Source organism: Anabrus simplex, chromosome 3, assembly GCF_040414725.1.
Source record: "Anabrus simplex isolate iqAnaSimp1 chromosome 3, ASM4041472v1, whole genome shotgun sequence".
Lineage (NCBI taxonomy): Eukaryota > Metazoa > Arthropoda > Insecta > Orthoptera > Tettigoniidae > Anabrus > Anabrus simplex.
Genome location: NC_090267.1, coordinates 413154654 through 413175972, shown reverse-complemented (window position 1 = coordinate 413175972; position 21319 = coordinate 413154654). Strand labels below are relative to the sequence as shown.

Sequence of the window (21319 nt, the reverse complement as noted above, 5' to 3'; positions counted from 1 at the left end):
AGCTGCAACTGAGAAAATGTTTTTTACAGGCAGATATAAGGATTTACAGTAGTAGGACACTGATACACAATACTATTCAACATAGTCACCATTCTTGTCCAAGCATTTGTTCCATTGGTACACCAAGGCATCAATCCCAACATGGAAGAAATCTGGATCCAGTCTCTGAAGCCTTGCCATGAGGGCATGCTGACCATCTGTATCAGCTTCTTCAACAGTCCAAAGAGATGGAAAAACTAGGGTGCCAGGTCCGGGCTGCAGGGAGGAAGTCCAGATTGTGGAGAACTGATGAAGATAGTGATGTGTAGATGTTTTCTCTCTGCAGCAAATTCTCTATATGTTTTCCCTTTCCTCTTTGCAGTGAATTCTATGTATATGTTTTTTCTTTCTTCTTTGCCTTGTACGTTGTCATTGAATCAATATGACTGACTATGACACAATGTTTTATTTATGGTGTATGTAAGATTTTATTGTGCCAAAACCCAGAAAGGAAGAGGAGAAATAATAAACTAAGTTTCAAGAACGATAAGTGCTAACAGTGTACATGAGCTGAGAAGCCCTGGGAGTTATGGAATATTCACAATCGTGAACACTATGAGGATCTGCAATGAAGACGACCAGCCATACCATGTGCTGAAGGATGCTATTGGACTTGCTCATCACTCCTGTATAGTCAGCTAAGCCACAAGAAATCATTAAGGGATGTAATACCATCTACTGTAGAAAATATTGAGTTTTATGGATTTTACTTGGGTCATTGAGATATATATGCATGTTTCCATACTACACCATACATGTACAATAATACTATTCATTAGAAGATGCATGCAGTCTCTATGAGCACAAATACAAGCAATGAATGTGTGATGTATTAACATCTATGGAAACCACTCAAGCTACCTTATGGAGAATAATGGTACACTGGCGCAATAACCTATATGAGCAGAAGTTGTTTACACTGTCTCCAAGATGTTTGCTGCACCATGCATAGGAAATTAATGAGACAATCAGATACAACATCACCTTTGTTCACCAAGCAACATTGTTTACGTATGATTCTACCATTATTGGTTCTCAAGACTAAAGAATTACAGTTATATAACCAATCATTCAGTATGTCAGAGGATAACCAGATAAGGAAATAAGGAAATCTCAGAAGGAAATATAAGACCATAAAATAAAATATAACAAGATTCAGTTCCACAATTAATGGTGGGGAATTTGGTCCGACCACGGATTATGAATACAACAAGCTGAGGCTGGAAGATGTTTTAAACCAACTCATCTCCCTTTAATGAGGAAATTCACTTACTCCTGTCAGATAACAAGTACAAAGCTGATTTCAGTGTAAGAGCAAGGAGTACACGGACATAGCTGAACAGGCAATTTTACGCATCATCGGTGTAAAAAAAAAGTGTCTAAGTCAGTCGCTGGATCGAATGTTAGGGCATCAAACGTGACAGTAACATCTGCGCTATAACATTTGATGCACACGATGAAGCTTCCGCTCATGGGTGATGTTGAAAATGGTCTATATTTTGGAGGCACATCCAGTTGTCCATAGATAATAACCCATCCTTTGCAGTCATCGATAAACATATCTTTCTCCTGGGTTATTTGGAAGATGAACCAGAGTACTTAGCTGAGGTCATCTCTGTAACTGCTGATGCATCTTTACTTATCAAGAGATGTATTAAACCACCTTTTCAATACAATTTGTGATGCATTAGATCACTAAGTTAACAAAAGCATATTAAAATTGCAGTACAGGTTTCATTCCCCCATGGGACATCTCCAGCTATATAAATTATAGGACTGAATAATGTATAATATAAAATGATGCTGTTCTACATATTGAAGTGGGAAATTATAACTCCTCTATGGTCTTAAAAACACTAGGTGACTATCTGTTTAACAATGACTTAGTAAAATGCAGTACTGTATACTATACTGTTGATTATTTAAACATACTAAAAACATTTTAAATTCAACTTGATTAATAATAGTATGTGAGTTGTGTTCAAGTCACATTAAAACACTGAGTGAATGTGTATTGGATAATGCTTTGGTAAAATGCCATATTGTACAATACACTGTTTTATGCTGTGACACACTAAAATACTGTTTTGAAGTTCCATTGATGTTGATAGTACAGGAGTTGTGTTAAAATCACATTAAAATGGTCTTATAATGGATGTTCCTTGCTATCAGAACCCACATTTCAACCAGTCTTCCACCTGCATATTCTAACTTCATTCCATCGTAGACTATTTTAATGTAATTTTAACACAACTCCTGTACTTTTTTTTTTAAATGTATAATTTGCCTTATGTCGCATCAACACAGATAGGTCTTATGGCGACCATGGGATAGAAAAGTCCTAGAAGTGGGAAGGAAGTGGCCATGGCCTTAATTAAGGTTCAGCCCCAGCATTTGCCTGGTGTAAAAATGGGATTCCATGGAAAACCATCTTCAGAGCTGCCGACAGTGGGTTTCGAACCCACTATCTCCCGCATGCACGCTCACAGTTGTCCGCCCCCAACCACACGGCCAACTCACCCGGCGGAGATTAGACAGAAGTACATGGGCATGATTAGTGAAAAATTCTGAAGAATAGACCAGTCATCATGTTCAGGACATAGAAAGAAAATGAGTGGCATACAGGCATGCTGAAATAGAAATTCCAAGGGTATGTTTCTGAACAATTATGTGTCAAGATATGAAAGAAAAAAGTGAACATCTTAGTGCAATGACAAGTCAGCTTGTAAATGTAAAAAGAAGGTGTATCAAAAATGGCTCCAAACAAGAACTGATGTAAATAGGAAATAGAGGGGAGAAAATAAGCAAACCACATGATTGTAGACTCCAAGAAGTAATAACCCTGGATATACTTGGTCAAGGGGCAGGGAAGCTTTCTGGACTGTAATAAAGAATCATAGAGAAGAAGAGAAAAGGGAATGAATAGTGGGTTTTTTTTTTTTTTTTTTTGCTAGTGGCTTTACGTCGCACCAACACAGGTAGGTCTTATGGCGACGATGGGATAGGAAAGGCCTAGGAGTTGAAAGGAAGCTGCCGTGGCCTTAATTAAGGTACAGCCCCAGCATTTGCCTGGTGTGAAAATGGGAAACCACAGAAAACCATCTTCAGGGCTGCCGACAGAGGGATTCGAACCCACTATCTCCCGGATGCAAGCTCACAGCCACGCGCCCCTAACTGCACGGCCAACTCGCCCAGTGAATAGTGATTTTGGTAAATCTGGTTTACTAAATAGTACACCAAATGCCTGGAATTAATTCCAAACCTCTCTGCAGTGTTCATTTGGAGTGAAGGCAAATGACGCTGTTGATGGTGATTCGTCCATCGATGGAGATATTAAGCCCTGGACATCATCATCATTAGTGCTACTTCACTAGTAGGCTATGTTTCACCCTCTCCCTTCCTACTATCTTCTATCCCATCATTCATTTTAACTCATTAACTCCTCTGATGAGGGTAACATAAGGAAGGGCATCCAGTTGAAAAAACTTGCCACGAAAATTCAACTCACTTCATACCCAACTCTGTAGAGAAATGGGATGAGGGTTGGACACACATATTACATTTAAGTTTATATTTACTGGTATCATAATTTTTTGATATTTTACAATTTAATGAGATTTGTACTGAGGAGTCTTCAATATTCATCAAACTGGTCATCAAGTACATTCTGTAGAAATAATACATGAGTTCAAAAATGTAAATATTCTCTTAAGTAGGCCTACAGTGTCTACAGTGTCAATTTCATTACCATTCTTATGCAATATTACCTCAATTCTATGAATTGAATTCATGCTTTCTGCAATTGATATTAAACTCTTTCCAAAGTTGCAACAGAAGGTAAACCGGAACAGATTCCAGAGATTTACAACTGGATATACCTGGAATAAAAATGAATGTGATAAATATTCCTAATAAACTAATTAGCATCCTTCAGATAAGTATTCTTTACGAGAAGAGGGACTCTATTGAAATGAATGAATGGTGTTACAATAGGTTCAGTCGTTAACAGGCTTACTCATTATATAAAGTAATAGTTTACTATTTTATTATTTATAAGTTTCATATTCCGTATTGATTGGATTCAAAGTAATAGACAAGAAAAATGTTCCACCGATCAATACTATTTATTGTGAGTGAATGATTGCACTAGTATCGGTTTCGGCCTTTCTTGGCCATCATCAGCTAGCACACAATATTTACAGTCTTGTCTATTACATTAATTACTTACAGTTAAATTGGAAAGTTCAATAAAGAAAAGTTTTCAACAAGTCTTTTAACAGCATTTGCAATTATGTGCATAGCTTTCTTTTGCATTTTTAAAACACTGCAAACGGTTACCAAACCAGGTACCAGTACTTTAAAAAATTGCATAGAATGCTCTACAGACAAATGGTCTTGAAATAGCATATTTCAAATGACAGAGCAAATATAATGCCCTAAATAGTCTAATGCATAGGTTTACAGTATGAGACCTGCACAGAGTTGTGAGGACTACCATCCTGATCCCAAATAATCCACTTCAGAGAGAGAATAATTTTACTGACATTAAACAAATATACAGTTATAACATAAAGTTGATCTAATAGCAAAACATTCTTTTATATATGCTGAAATAAATTCAAGCTAATAATATAATCATGTTGAAACATTGAATACCATGATTTCTCCAAAGTTAACCCGCGAGTGATCACTAGCCAAAAACTTAAAAAATTCAAAATATATAAGACCCTTATTAGACCTGTAGTGACATATGGCTCAGAAGCCTGGAACCTTTTAGTTGATGACGCAAATAAATTAAAGATATTTGAAAGAAAGATTATTAGACGAATATATGGCCCAATTCAAGCCCAGAATGGTTGGAGGATAAGGACGAATGCTGAAATACAAAACATATTAGACCAGGAGGATATAGTTAGATTTATTAAGGCACAGAGACTGCGATGGCCTGGCCATGTGGAAAGAATGGAGGAAGATCGAATGCCAAGAAAAGTAGTTAAATCCCGAGTAGACAAAAGATGGCGACAAGGAAGGCCCCGTAATAGACGGAGTGATGAAGTTGAAGCTGACTTGAGGACAATGAACATCCACCCATGGAGACCAGCCACTCAGGATCGAAGTAGATGGCGGACTATCGTAGAAGAGGCCAAGGCTCACACAGGGCTGTAGCGCCGGATAAGTAAGTAAGTAAGATCACTAGCCAAACTGTAACATGAGTGGTTGCACATGAGACTTTCTCCCACATTGAACTTCATTTAAAATAAATATATCTTTCACAATTTTGCAGGGCATAAGAATGAAATGAATTACGGAAATGAGACATAAAGTCTGTGTTATAAATTAGATTAAAAATAGATTTAAAAAATGAAATGATTATCCGTATATGACAGAAAGAAATTACTCTTTAATGGAAATTAGTCATTAGCTCAGTCACATGTCAGTATGTAATATTCACAAGAGTGCTGGGCTGAATGGCTCATACGGTTAAGGCGTTGGCTCTCTGAGCCCAACTTGGCAGGTTCGATCCTGACTCAGTCAAGTGGTATTCGAAGGTGCTCAGATACATCACTCGTAGCTTTACTGGCATGTAAAAGAACTCCTGTGGGACAAAATTTCTGCACCTCGGTATCTGCAAAAACTCTAAGAAGTAGCTATTGGGACCTAAAATCAATAACATTGTTATTCATATACTGTAGAACTTCCTGACAATCACAGTACAAATGCAAGAATCAAGTACAATAGGTCTTCTCTCTAACATTTGAGTTATCTGGAGTTTGTAACAGCACTTATCACCCAGCATCCTTCCCCGACTCATAATTTTTGAAGATTCCTTTATCAGTAATTGCAAATGGAGAATGTGTCATGTGCGACTTAAGTCAAATACTACCACCTACAACAGGAGAAAGTTTCCTTCTACCGGCACAGGTCGCATGATGAGAGAACCTCTCACACAGGGCACACCCATATGAATCCTCGTTCCAACTAGAGGAGGGGATGCTTACCCTTCAAATGTGAATCACCTTACTCATGATAGTATCAATTCAGCTAGAAGAGGGAACAGTCACCTCCCTTACATCACTGAGAAGTAAACTCACAATACAAAAAAATGTGAGAGAAAATCTCATATAGCGACCACTCATGAGTTAAGCAACATTTGGCATGATCACCACTTAGATGGGTAGCCCAGACGCTGTTGGCAAGAGAAGGGACAGAAGGAACTGGCCATCTTCTGCAAGTAAACTCCAGCTCAGGATGTTTGATGAATGTCTGTAGACAAAATCACCAATGTGAATGTATTAATAAGCCATTTGGATTTTGTATATTCGTATATTACTCTATATCAATGTCCAGCTCCATGGCTAAATGGTTAGCATGCTGGCCTTTGGTCACAGTGGTCCCGGGTTCGATTCCCGACAGGGTTAGGAATTTTAACCATCATTGGTTAATTTTGCCTGCACGGGGACTGGGTGTATGTGTCGTCTTCATCATCATTTCATCCTCATCACGACGCGCAGGTCGCCTACGGGTGTCAAATCAAAAACCTGCACCTGGCGAGTCGAACATGTCCTCGGACACTCCCAGCACTAAAAGCCATACGCCATTTCATTTTCTATATCAATGCCTGAAGTTATAATCTACAAATTATTGAATTACCTTGAGGATATAAATAGGTGATCAAAACTCTATTTTTTAAAATAAGGAAATATTTTTGAAGATTGGCTTTCTTAATGCCTGCTCTCAGGTTGAATTATATCTGTCAGAAAGCACTTAGGAAAAGTCTATTGTGATTACACAATTTAGGCTTTGTGAAGTCTCCTGTGAAATGCTTCAATAACATAAATTCTTCACTAAGAATTAAGGCCAGTAAGTAGACAGATTGTGAACAGCCTTCACGTTAATGAATTCTGAAGAAATTATTCAAAAGGAAAATTAACCAATTAATTAAGTAGACTTAAACCTCACAAAGCTTTGCACTACAAACAGTTTGTCCTGTATAACAAAACTAACAAATAAGGTTACAAAAGTGTTTTGATTCCATGCTCATTTTCTGAAAGTTACGACGTGACTAGAATACCAAGAAAAAGAATATGATGAGGTGGTTATCAATTATATAATCAAAAGTTTTAAAGTAGTTATCCATCCATAAAATTATGCCATATATTTCATCTCACCTCATTCCTGACCCCATATCAAGAAATGGGGCTAAAGGGTAGATATAGATTGAAAATAGTTACTGTATTACATACACATTACATACACATGTAAACAAGGAACTACCGAAGATAGTACAGGTGTATGCTCTACAGACAGGATGTAGCATGGAAGAAAAAGAAGAGTTCCTCAATGAACGGGAAACACATATTGTTGGAGATGGGATCATGATAATGGGAGATCTGAATGCTCATGTGGGACTGATAGAATGGGATATGAGAATGGTCTAGGCCCACATGGGTATGAAGATATATATATGAAGATGGAGAGAAACTGTTGGACTTTAGTATAAGAAATAACCTGATAAAGAACATATGGTTTATGAAGAGGAATAGCCATAAGATCAGCCGATATAGTTGGGATGGACAGTATAGAACACTCATTGATTTTATAATAACAGACCGAGAATAGGGAAGGTACGTCATGAATACAAAGATAATCCCCAGTGAAAGTATGGAGGGTGATCATAGATTGTTGATTGTGGAATAAAAATAAGTAAAAATCCCTAAAATTGTATTGAAGAAGAAACCACAGATCAGAATTTGGGAATTGGAGGAGGAGGATAAAAGAATGGCATTCCAAGACTGTATAAAAAGGAAGTTGCCTAACATTGAATTACGAAGTAGAGAAGAAGAGTGGGACAATTTAAGACAGACATTTGTGGAGGCAGCAATTGAGGTATGCCAAAAAACAAAAGCAAAGGTTAAGGGAAAGGAGACATGGTGGGGGACAGACAAAATAAAAAAAAGAAATAAAAGAAAGGAATAAGGTGAAGAAAGAAATGGATAAGGAAAAGCAAAAAATGTGTCAGAGGGATGAGAATAAGATAGAAAGGTTACATGTGGAATACAAACAAATAAAGAGGGGTATCAAGGAAGAAAAAGAGAAATGTTGGGGAGAGTTTACCTACAAAATTGAGCAAGATAGTCAAGTAAATCAGAAACTATTATACAGAATAATAAAATCAAAAAGAATAAATCAAGAAAAAATCAAGGCATTAGAGAGAGAAGATGGATCCATAGTACATAACGAAAAGGGTCTTCAGAAGGTGATGGCGAAGTATTTTGAAAAACTTTACAATGAGGATGACTGCTCAGAGGAAGAAAGAGATATGAAAATGGAGAAAAAGAAGAGAACCCAATAACATGGCTGGAACCTTGAAAGGGCAGTGAAAGCAATGACCAAAGGTAAAGCAAGTGGAAAAGATGAATTCAATGCTGATATGATTATGGCAGCAAGAAGCATTGGACTACAGTGGCTATACCGAGCCCACAATGCCATATGGAAGGATGAAAGGATACCTGAAGATTGGCAACAAGAAAGCATTGAACCATTGTTCAAAAAAAGGAAATAGGAAGAAATGTGAAAATTATACAGGTATAACCCTATTACCACATGGGCTAAAAATAATGGAGAAAGTCATAGACAAAAGACTAACAGATGTAATAGAAACACAGAGGAAGAACAGTATGGCTTTAGACCAAATAGATCAACAATAGACTTGATATATACAGTGTGAATGATAATGGAAAAATATCTAGAAAGGAACAAGGAAATCATTTTCGTATTTTTGGATTTGGAAAAAGCTTATGATACAATTAAGAGAAAACATGTATGAGAATGCCTAATGAAAAGGAATGTACTAAAATCATTAATTAACAAGATAAAAATGTTGTATCATGAGATTAAAAGCAGTGTACAAGTGGGGAGTGGTGACTCTGAAATATTTTATAAAAAAAAAAAAAGTTCTGAAGCAAGGAAGTGCACTATCGCCATTATATTGTATTGATGGATGAAGTCATAAATTGGGTAAAACAGTGACAGAAGTGATGAAGTGAATGCTTTGGTATTTGCAAATGATGTGGTGATTTGGGGAAAAGGAGAAAAAGAAGTACAAAGGAGACTGGACATTTGGAATGAAAATCTGAAGGAGTTTGGAATGGTAATTAGTAACTTAAAAAGAAAACTGTAGTCATGCACTGTGGAAAAGAGAAAAAGTGAAGCCAAGTGAACATAGATGGAGAATGGTTAGAGAATGTAGAACAGTTTACATATCTGGGTAGCATTATTAATGGAAGTAATGAAATCAAAGGTACATCATTTTATCATCAAGTCGCAGAGCTTTTATGGGATGACAAAGCATCCAAGAGAATGAAATTAACATTATATAAACAGTATTTAATACCAATTGTAAATGCTGGTAACTAATAAGAGACAAGATAGTAAGATCCAAACAGTAGAAATGAAATTTTTAAAAACATCGGTTAAAAAAGACAAGAAGAGATAGAATTCAAAATATTAAAATCAGAGAAGAGCTAAATATAGAACCATTAGTACAGAACAGAAGGAGCAGAACCAATAGTCATGTTAAATGAAGCTCAACTGGACAGCGTGCCAGTTTTCAAATACTTGGGTAGCGTTATATCAAATGACAACATAGCAAAACATGAGGTGAACAATCGAATCAATAAGGCAACACAATTTTACCACCAGGTAAGACACCGACTGTGGGATGAGCAAATACCCATGAAAACAAAAATGACATTGTACAAGTCCTATTATACACCAATTCTTACGTACAGTCTCGAAACCACAACACTGACCAATAGAGATAATTCCAAACTTCAGGCAGCTGAAATGAAATTCCTACGCACTATGATCCAGAAAACCAGGAAAGACAAGATTAGGAATGAGAAAATTAGAGAAGAAGTAGGAATAGATGATTCTCTCCTCAATAAGATTCAGATATCAAGACTGAAGTGGTTTGGTCACATGAAGAGGATGCCAATAAACAGAACTGCAAGGAAGGAATTTGACAGAAAGTTAGAAGGAAGACGACCCATGGGAAGGTCACGAAGGAAATGGATAGATTTAGTTAAGAGCGATGTACTGCTGAGAGGTCATGATTGGGACAAGTTGGTGGAGGAAGAATGGTACAATGACAGGATGAGATGGAGGAGGCTCATATACCACACCCGGGAAACTGGAGATGGTTTATGATGATGATGATGAGTACAGAACATACAGAAAGCAAGACTGAGATGGTTCGGACATGTAAAAAGAATGGGAAAGGAACGGGTATCAAGAAGGGAATTGGAATGAGAAGTTAAGGGAAAGAGACCAGTTGGAAGACTGAGAAGAAGGTGGATGGATCAGATTTGGAAGGACATTAGAGATGCCAGATTGGATGTGGCGGAAGTAAAAGAGCAGGAAAAGTGGAAGGACAGACAGGTGTGGAGGAGGCTTGTTAACTACACCCGGGCGACTGGAGTGGGACATTGATGATGATGATGATGATGATGATGATGATGATACACATTTGAAATAAGTTCAGCAGGTCCAGCTGTCTGACTGCCAAACAAAAATAACTCTCTGATAGAATTTTATGTTTTATACATAGGTCGAGTCATAAGCCATGGCAACTATTTTTTTTGTCGCGAACAGGAGACAACATGGAAAATCGAAGATATGAATTTGGAAACGTATGGTATGTACTTGCGTATGATGCTGCTAGATGGTGTATGTAAACAACAGTGTGGATCTAAGCATGCCCCCAAGTTCAGTGTATGAGCGAGAGCATCACAAAATGGAAGTCAACAAGCAGGAGCGACGATCGTATATTAAAATAGCAGTTCTCCGCGGCAGAAATGCACGCCAATGCCATACACTGCGGGAACCATTAGGTGTGCATGCCATGCCCTATAGAACAGTGGCGAGGTGGGTGGAGACGTTCAAACGGGGTAGAGTATCAACTGCCGATTTACCTCACTGCTGGCAATGCACAGTAGAAACCTTGGGTGATTATTTTGAAGGTCTGTAACCAGTGGAGACCTGTCCTTTGTACGTAGTCTTGTGTATTTGCTGTCTATACCATAATAAAACAATGTTTACCAATGGCCTGTGTTCTGTCACTTTCCTACGAGAATCCCCTGAAGTCAGAATTTGTCTTCAGGCACTATGCGTAAGTACATGCCCTATATTTCCAATTGCATATCTTAAGATTTTCCGTGTTGTCTCCTGTTCACAAGATAAAAAATAGTTGCTATCACTTATGACTTGACCCTCGTATAAACATTAAAGAGGAATAATAGATAGTCAAAGTAAACTAACAGGAGGTGAAGGTTCAGGTGTAGTTGATTATTTGGAGTTTAAGACGTTATAAAATATTTTGCTGAATTAAGTTACAACAACAAGAATAAATCTCTATAATTTCTTACCTTAAAAGGCAGCACCAAATTCCCAAGTAGCGAATAAGATGTGAGTGTTGCTATCAGAGATAGTTTATCAATGAACATGAAGCTTGAAATATTGTAGCTCTTGATATAGGATGATTTAGTGATTTCATTAATTTCTTTTCTAAAAGAAGAAAGCATATTAAAAGAATGTTATTTAGAAGTAAGAGTTATTTTAGAAGAAATATTCGGTTTCAATTCATTTTTACATTTTTAATGATCCAGGTTTTGGGACATAAGATGAATTTCATAGTAGGCCCTATAAGTCTATGCCTAATATGGAAAGATAATATTGACTACTGGCACCAAATCGTAGGTTTAAAAACAAAACACATTAAATCAACTATCTTACTTCTAAGAAACAAAAGGTTTGAAAGTTTCCATTTCATTGCCAGTATCTGCTCTCTGAATAAGAATATTTATTTTTAAAATGATGCAATGGGTTTTGTTGGAGAATCTACAGGTTGAGCCAAAAGTCAGGTGACCACATTGTCATAGGCTAGTGTGTTGGAAGTCCACATTAGCCGCATATGATGTTTTGATGGGTGGCGGGGAACGGAAGTCCACATTACCTGCATATGATGTTTTGGTGGGTGGCGGGGAACCCAAGGACACATGTGGCCACTCTGGCTGCAAACTTGGAATCCAAAATCTTGAACTCAACTTAAGTTTTTAAGTGAAAAAATAGGTACCAGGTGTATGCAGAAGATTTTGCCAGTTTTTGTGGTGAAGAAAACACGTAATTTTCAGGGGGAAATCATTTTTTGTTTATTCAAAATATTGGCCATCGGCTTCTACACACTTCACCCATCTTTCAGGTAAGTTAGGGATACCATGCCAGAAAAACTCCTTGCCTTTTGCGGCAAACCATTCGTCGAGCCATTTTCCAACTTCCTCGAAATTGCTGAAGTGCTGCTCTGCGAGTCCGTGCCCCATTGATGTGAAGAGGTGATAGTCAGATAGCACCAGGTTGGGGGAGTACAGCAGGTGTGGAAGGATGTCCCATCCAAGCGATTTCACGGTGTCTTTCACTGATTTTGCTGTGTGAGATGGCACATTGTCATGTAATAAAATCACTTTGCCATGTCTTCTGGCCCATTCCGATCATCTTTCCATCAATGCATGATATAATTTAATCATTTGTTAGTAATAGAGTTGTGCATTAATGGTTTTGCTGGGCTTCAAGAGTTTATAATACACAATAACGCTCTGGTCCCACCAGACACAAAGCATAGTCTTCTTGCCGAAGCGATTTGGCCTTCGTTTCAAAGACCAGCTTCGCCAGGTGACAGCCACGATTTTCTCCATTTTGGGTTTTCAAAATAAATCCATTTTTCATCACTCGTTACAATTCAGCACAGAAATGATTTTTTTTTTGTGGTGTTGAAGCAGCATTTCACAAGTGACTTTGCGATTTTCCATTTGCTGTTAATTTAAATTGTGTGGAACCCATTTACCGAGTTTAATGATCTACCCCATTGCTCGTAAACATCTGATGATTGTTTCTTGTGACACATTTAATGCTTGTGCCACTTGCTGCTGAGTTAAGTAAAGCAATACTTGCCATAAATGTTCTTCTTCAGACACAAACGTCGACATGATCACTGAACGAGGTACAACACAGACGCTAGTGTTTGGTGGACTCAACTTGTGTCTGTTGGTAGGTTAATGTCAGACGAACAAACTGACATGTGTCAAATTCATACAATGCGTACTGTTTACTGTCTCCATCTCTTAGTGAAACCAGAAAAGACTCATGCATACACATGGTATATGACATAATATTTCCACTTGTTTTTTCTTGAGAAGTTCAATGCGACAAAGTGTTTTGTCCTATCTTGAACCTTTTACTAATTATGGCCTGTTAAATCTTTTTATGTTTGCAGATATCACCGACTCAATAATGGTTCTGATGACCGAAGAACATGTGAAGATCATCCTCATGTGTGGAAACTGAAGCTCGCATGTGGTGACTGTAGAGTTTAATGTATTATACCCTGATAGGGGCTGTCTCTTGAAATCTGCTAATTAGTTTAGACACACTATTTGGAAGATGGACTCTCTGTCATGGTGTAATACATTAAACTCTGCAGCCACAACACGCAAACTCTCATTTCCATACGAAGATAATCTCCACATGTTCTTCAGTCATCAGCACCATCATTCAGTCTATGATACCTGTCATCATTATCATCATTTCCCTTTATCCAGCTGTAGCTGGGTAGGGGCAAATATGGTTCCTCTCCACTTTCTTTGGTCTTTCCACCACTCCTCCTCCAACACTGTGTCCCAGTCCAGGTTTCTTTCTATAATGCTGCGTTGGATGGTATCCTTCCATCTCAATCGTGGTCGTCCACGGCCTCTCCTTCCTTGGATTTGCATTTCCATCACCTTTTTTGGCAGTCATTCGTCGCTCATTCGCTTTATGTGCCCAGACCATCTTAGTCGGCTCTTCTCTATTCTATCATTCATTTTTTCCACTCCAATTTCTTTCCGGATTTTCTCATTCCTTATTTTGTCTCTTCTACTCTTCTGTATCATACTCCTCAAGAATTTTATTTCGGCTGCCTGTATTTGACTCTCATCCTTCTTTGTCATTGTCCAAGTTTCTGCTCCGTAAGTTGTTATGGGTATGTAATACATCTTGTACATACTATCCTTTGCTTCCATTGGCACATCTTTGTCCCATAACATATTTCTTACACTATGATAGAAACAACTTCCAGCTTGAATCCTTTTACTAATCTCAGCATCCAGTCGAGCATTCTCCATTAATTCACTCCCCAGGTATTTAAACGTTTCCACTACTTCCAGGGGCTTGTCTGCAAGTCTAATCTAACCTTTCCCTTCTTTCTCCCCTCTAGTCATAACAAGAGTTTTACTCTTTTCTACACTTATTTTCAATCCACATTCTTCAATCTTCCCATTCACCACATTCAACTGTTCTTGAACCTTCCTGTCGTCTTCTCCCCAAATCACAATATCATCTGCAAATAACATCATGTTCATTTCTCTTCCTTCATATGCTGTTTTTGCTGTTCTCATGATGTCATCCATTACTATTGTAAACAGGATTGGTGATAGAACACTTCCCTGTCTCAGCCCACTAGTTATTTTGAACCAACTTGTCCTGCCAACTTGTGTTTGCACGCAACTACAACATTCCTATAAGATATGATACCTGTAAAGATATAAAAATAAAACAGGCCATAGTTAGGAAATGGTTCATGGTATGACAAAAGAGTTTGTGGCATTGAAGTCCTCAAGAAAATACAAGTTGAAATGTTGTGTTCCATACCTATCATTCCATTTCAAAATTTCAGTTGAGTTCAAGATGGTGGATTCCAAATTGGCAGCCAGAGTGGTTGCATGTGTCCTAGGGTTCCCCCACAACACTCCCCATCCCAACCCAATGTAGACTTCCATCACACCATCCTTTCCTATAACAATGCTGTCACCTGACTTTTGGCTCAGCCTGTAGAAGAGCACTGTAGGGCAGTGTGAAAATGTAAGTACATAAGAACCTCGTTTATCTGGATTAAGTGGGACCAGAACTGATCTTGGTGATCAAAAATATGGATAATCCGGAAAAACTAAAAAAAATACAGTACATATTATATCATCTATTAACATAAGTTATACAGTAATACCTTTTTTCAATTGTACAAAAAAAAAAAAAATAAGAACACTTTTCTTACATTTATGACTCAGTTTTATGCACTAAAATAATGTGTCAGTTTTTCTGTTTTACATTTGTATAGCGTTTGCGCGCAGCACAATCACAAAGACGTTTTACTAACATCAGTTCTGCCAGTATGGTTTCAGTCTGGGATTCTAAATAGGCCATCAGTTTGTCCAGCTGCATTGTTGCCTCTCCATGAGTCATTGTTGTTGGAGCGCCGATTTCATTTTCGAATTCACCATCACTCTTGTCATTATCTGATGAAGAACAAGAGGCAATAATTTCTCCATCTGTCATTATGCGTAGCCTGAATTACAGTAATTTTTCAACCAGTCCTTTATATCATTCTCATCTACCTCCAAGCATCTGGAAATGCATGCAAATGTGCCAAGGAACTCAGAAGAGTCCACAAGTTTATAAACCTTGGTGACAGATGCACAGAGAGAAGACCATAGATGTTTCCAAGAGTTTTTAATTGTCATTTCGCTAACTTGATCCCATACAGATGCTATCATATAAATAATGTATTTCATATTCATTGATTTCAATACCAAAATTACACCCGGTATCGATAGTGCTGCCTGGTACTGCCAACTGAATGAAAATGAAATCTGAATTGAATCGAGAATATGATCGATCGATATGAAATTTCTAAACCGTTATCATCTTAAGCCAATAACTATGTCACATACAAATTATATAACATTATAAAACATTTCTCGATGCGAATCTTGTTCCTAGCATGAATTCTATACTTTGGCTTTGTTGTGTAAACAACAACAGTACTAGTACGTAAAGTGTACGCCAGATGTCGCACAACGATGCTTAAGCGATTCATAGTTTGTGTTTCAAAGGTTGCCAGTACGAATCTCGAAGATCGCCGAGGTCGACCGATTCAGTACTAGGGTGTAAATGCACCAAGATAAAGTGTGCGGATAATACAATAGACGCGTTATGACTCTGCCACTGAGTACTGGTAGCCATGGCTTTTCTAAGAATTCGAAGGGTCACTTGTTTTGATGCCATTCTGCAGATTTGAGAAGCACACAGGCACTGTACAATCGGTTGTCGCGGCTAGCGATGTATAGTAAAGAGGCGGTCGTTTATTGTCAACGAGTTCTGTGCGCGTGTGAAAAGAAGCAGCGTGGTTACCGCGGTAGTTGCCAGTGGTATCCATTAACTTACTGTTAGGTCGCGAGTACAACAACCTTTGAGTTTTCGCATGAGATTCAGAGAAAAGAAAAAAAGTCTTGGATTCGGAGAAATACGGTATCACTCTAGAGATTTTTGTGGCAAACACCTCAACTTTCTTTTTCAAACAGAGTCACCTAACCTAACCGTATATGTAGCCTATCATGAAAACATATTTGAAACGCATGTAGAGAAATAACCTCCTCGCAAAAAATGTACATGTAAATAGCCGTAACTAGACGCCAGATGATATGAAATATCATCTGAAATCAGTGATGTACTCTGCCATATCTTGAGGTGTATCACATTCTTACTTAATTTCCGTATATAACATTAAAATTAAGATATCGTTTACTTCAGTCTTTATTTTTAGCGAGTTAACAACTACTATCGGCAACATTATTTACGCATTCATTATGAAAACGTGTTATCCTCCTTCATTTCGAATTTTATTTAGAGAACAGCAGTCGATGGGTATTACTAATCAACTCCAACATCGCCTTTGAATGTCAACGAGAGAGCTCGCAAATGCACAAAGTGAGAAAACTATACTGTGCTGAAGATGATCGATCGCATTTTGTTGCAAACGTTTCAGTTTTCTTATTCAAACAGCGTCACGTATCCTAACTTAACCGTACCGGTACTATACTTATGATGAAAACACACTTCAAGCGCCAGTAGAGAAATTATAACTTTCTCGCTATAAATTTTCACAATAGCCGTTCCGTAATTTAACCAGACGCGACAAAAATATAAACTAACCTCTGAAATCAATTAAGCACACTGCCATATCTCGAGGTGTATCCCATTCTTACTTAATTGCAGTATTTAGCCTCAAAATTAAGGGATCGTTTAGTTGACCTTAATTTTTAACGAGTTAACAACTGTTATCGGACACGTTATTTACGCATTTATTACGAAAATATGTTCCCTTTCATTTCGAAATTTCTTTACGGAACAGCTGTCGACGGGTATTACTAATCGATTCCGACATCGCCTTCGAATGTCGACGAGAGAAATCGCAAGACCAACTACAGTATGGTTCCAGTGTATGGGACCCTTACCAGGATTACTTAATTCAGGAACTGGAAAAAATCCAAAGAAAAGCAGCTTGATTTGTTCTGGGCGATTTCCGACAAAAGAGTAGCGTTACAAAAATGTTGCAAAGTTTGGGCTGGGAAGACTTGGGAGAAAGGAGACGAGCTGCTCGACTAAATGGTATGTTCCGAGCTATCAGTGGAGAGATGGCGTGGGAGGATATCAGTAGACGAATAAGTTTGGATGCTGTCTTTAAAAGTAGAAAAGATCACAATATGAAGATACAGTTGGAATTCAAGAGGACAAATTCAGGCAAATATTCATTTATAGGAAGGGGAGTTAGGGATTGGAATAACTTACCAAGAGAGATGTTCAATAAATTTCCAATTTCTTTGCAATCATTTAAGAAAAGGCTAGGAAAACAACAGATAGGGAATCTGCCACCTGGGCGACTGCCCTAAATGCAGATCAGTATTGATTGATTGATTGATTGATTGATTGATTGATTGATTGATTGATTGATTGATTGATTGATTAAAGTTGCACACATAGTATAATGAGAACAGGATGTCTCCTTCCTGGCTTTTTCCCAATTAATTGGGGTTGGCGCCTTGTATGGACTCAGCCCAGTTTTATGGCTGGATCCCTTGCCCGATGCCAACTATTTGTGGAGGGATGTATTCACTATTGTGTGTTTCTGTGGCGATTTGTAGTGTGATGTGTCATATGTAAATGAGTATGTGTATTAAGACAAACTCAAATACCCAGCCCCTGAGCAAGAGGAATTACCTGGATAAAGTTAAAAACCCTGACCTGGCCAGGAATTGAACCCGGGTCCCTCTGAACTAAAGTTCATTGCGCTGACCATTCATCCAAGGAGCCGCATGAGAATAGGATGAATTGACCTTTCATAATTTGAGTGAATAACAGTGAATGGAATATACATATAATTTATCAAAAACAGGTTAGAAACAAATAAGAAAATTCCTAAAAAGAGGAAGCTTGCAGTTTTTTGTGATTGTGACCTCCGGTTTTACAAGGAATCTGATCTCGAGGAACATGAATTTTCATTTTTAAAATTTCACATGCATTTACTTGTATTCAAACCACAGTTGCCTTGGTAAGAAGCAGGGCTATAAGAAAATTCATATTTCAGATATTACAGTATCATGCTGATAATCATGCTAGGATTACTACTTACGCATATGAGGTTCAGTTCAAGGAAACTATTATCAGTTAGTTTCAGGTAAAACTATTCTCAGAAATATTATCCTTAATATGGACTGGACTATTATTTCAGTTATAATAGAACATAAATACACTCACTTTCTTGTTTGAGAGACAAGTTTAGCAAAAGGCTTCTCCCAGGCATACATCTTGATCACTTGGATTCCAGATAAAAACTCATTCATCTGCTTTATCCGCTCATCAGTGAGGATGGCAGTTGCTCTCCGTAAACCTGATAATAGTTTGGTCGTGGCCCCTGGAAGAGTTTAATTTTATTGTATGATACAAGGTAGAATTTCTCGAACAATGGTGTATGTGAAAACCAAAGGTTACCTGAGCTGCTGTTAGAGGTTCTGCTAGAAAATAGAGTGCTACCATATTTTTATTATAGAAAAAGCTGGTAGATTTACTGGCACATAAAAGAACTTCTGTGGGACTAAATTCTGACACCTCAGCATCTCCAAAAACTGTAAAATTAGTTAGTGAGACGTAAAGTAAATATTAATAAATTACTAATTTCTATGTAACTACTACTGTACATCCTATATCTACTCTAATCTCTTTGTAATATTCATACCTCGGTCTACACTTGCGGATTGTTTGTGTTTTTCCTAATACTTGCCTACTATACTACCAACCACCACAGAAACTTGCAATAGTGATTATACACCTCCATATAGCTTAAATGTTTTTAATATTCATCTACTTGCTGTAAGACTGCATTTCCTAATCTAATATTTCTGTCATCACCTGACTTCATTCGACTCCATTCCATTACTTTTGTTTTGGACTCATTTATTTTCATCTTTTACTCCGTCCCCTAGACTCTGTCCATACCAATCAGCAATTTCTCCAGATCATCTGCAGACTCACATAAAATAATAATATCATCAGCAAATCTCAGGGTTTTGATATCCTCTCCTTGGACTATGGTTCCCTTCCTAAATTCCTCTTTGATTTCTTTTACTGCATGTTCTATATAAACATTGAAAGCTTCACTCCTTTCTGGATTGCTGCTCCTTTTTTCAAAGCCCTCTATTCTTATCACTGCAGACTGATTTTTATACATATTGAAGATAATTCTTCTTTCTTGGTATCTGATTCCAATCACCTTCAGAATCTCAAACAGCTTGGTCCAATCAACATTATCGAATGCCTTTTCAAGATCTACATATGCCATATACATCCTCTTTGGAGGCAATATACTTAAATCATAGTTGTAAATAATTAAGTGAAGAATTATTTGTAACTGACGAAATAAAAGTCAAATATTATAGAGTAGGTAGCGGTAACTAAATTGTTTGATATTTTTTCCTTTTTACAAATTTTATTAAGTGCAGGTCTGTGATAAGTAAGGAAGTAAGTTCTCCATTAATGTTAAGTACAAGGGTAAGAACAGCCTCCATATATCCAAGAGTTGTGTTGAATAATGAAGGAACATATTCCAATCCATTGTGCTCCTTCAAGAAATTTAAAGCATTCAAACTAACAACAGTATTGATATTAAAGTCCCCTACCATAATAAAATTATAGGTACGGTACCTCAAAATCAACTTCATTGTCTTTGAACATTTTTGTAATTCATTGTAGGTGAAAATTCCATTAGTGTACCAAACAGTAACTTTTTTACACCTGATGTACAAGCATTAAAATGTAATTAAGCACATACAAGTATCAGCTGAAGCTTGTTATTACATGTGAAATATGTGTACTGCACCCATGGTTCACATTATTATTATTATTATTATTATTATTATTATTATTATTATTATTATTATTATTATTGGCGTGATGGAAAGATGGGTGAACATGGGAAGGCCGGTCTCCACTGTTTAACATTTAACACCAACATGTTAAATTTAACATGTTACAGTTGACATGTATATTGTGATTGTGTCTTCCAATTGACTTTGCATGTTAACTCAGAATGTTGAGTTAACACTTTTAACATGTTGGCGTGTTTTCCGCTCCAAGTGGAAAACATGTCAAGTCAATTCGTTGTTCGTGCGATGTCGGCACAGCTTCGGCAACTTCCATGATGTTTCCATGCCAACACATAACCTAAACGACGCAAACGACGTGCTCCTCATATAGTAGGATTATAATTACAACACTCCGCAACACTCCTTCTCTTTGTTATAAGCTACAAATACAGTACACGCACGTGTGTCGTTCTCTCTGCACTATACTAAAATGTATAGTCAGAAATGGAGTAGAGCAAGGCGATTACTCTGGACTTAATGAATGATATAATAAAAAGGCCTTATTTGTGGGATGTCTCATCAGAGGAATACAGATATAAAGCGAAGAAAGCCGACAGTTTCCTGGAACTCGAAAATATCTATAATTGTTCCCGCGAGTAAATCGAAAAAAAAAAAAAACTAGCATCCCTCCGCTCCCAGTACAGTCGAGAATTGCAGAAAGTTCAGAAAATTCGGTAGTCGGGAGCGGACGAAGTTTATACTTCAAAGTGGTTTGCTTTTGAAGCAATGAGCAGAGTGAGGGGAGAAAATGTGCCTAATAAAACTGCATTTCTAAATCATAACAAGAAGCAACAGTGGCAATTACAAAGGCCAATTCCTCTTCATCTGAGTCCATTGTCCTTATTTAAAAATACTAGACACCATCTAAATGTATTACCATCAAATGAAATGGCGTATGGCTTTTAGCGCCGGGAGTGTCCGAGGACATGTTCGGCTCG

At 37.5% G+C, this 21319-nt stretch overlaps 1 protein-coding gene across 1 annotated transcript in view; it reads right to left on the bottom strand.

Moving 5' to 3' along the window:
- LOC136866831 (ATP-binding cassette sub-family C member 4) overlaps nt 1-21319 on the bottom strand; it is a 288334-nt gene that overhangs the window by 210899 nt on the left and 56116 nt on the right. Inside the window, exons 6-7 of the mRNA XM_068226858.1 lie at nt 18718-18874; nt 11466-11604 (exon numbers count right to left, since the gene is read on the bottom strand). Coding sequence (XP_068082959.1) covers nt 11466-11604; nt 18718-18874 — 296 coding nt within the window. The remainder of the gene's footprint in view (nt 1-11465; nt 11605-18717; nt 18875-21319) is intronic.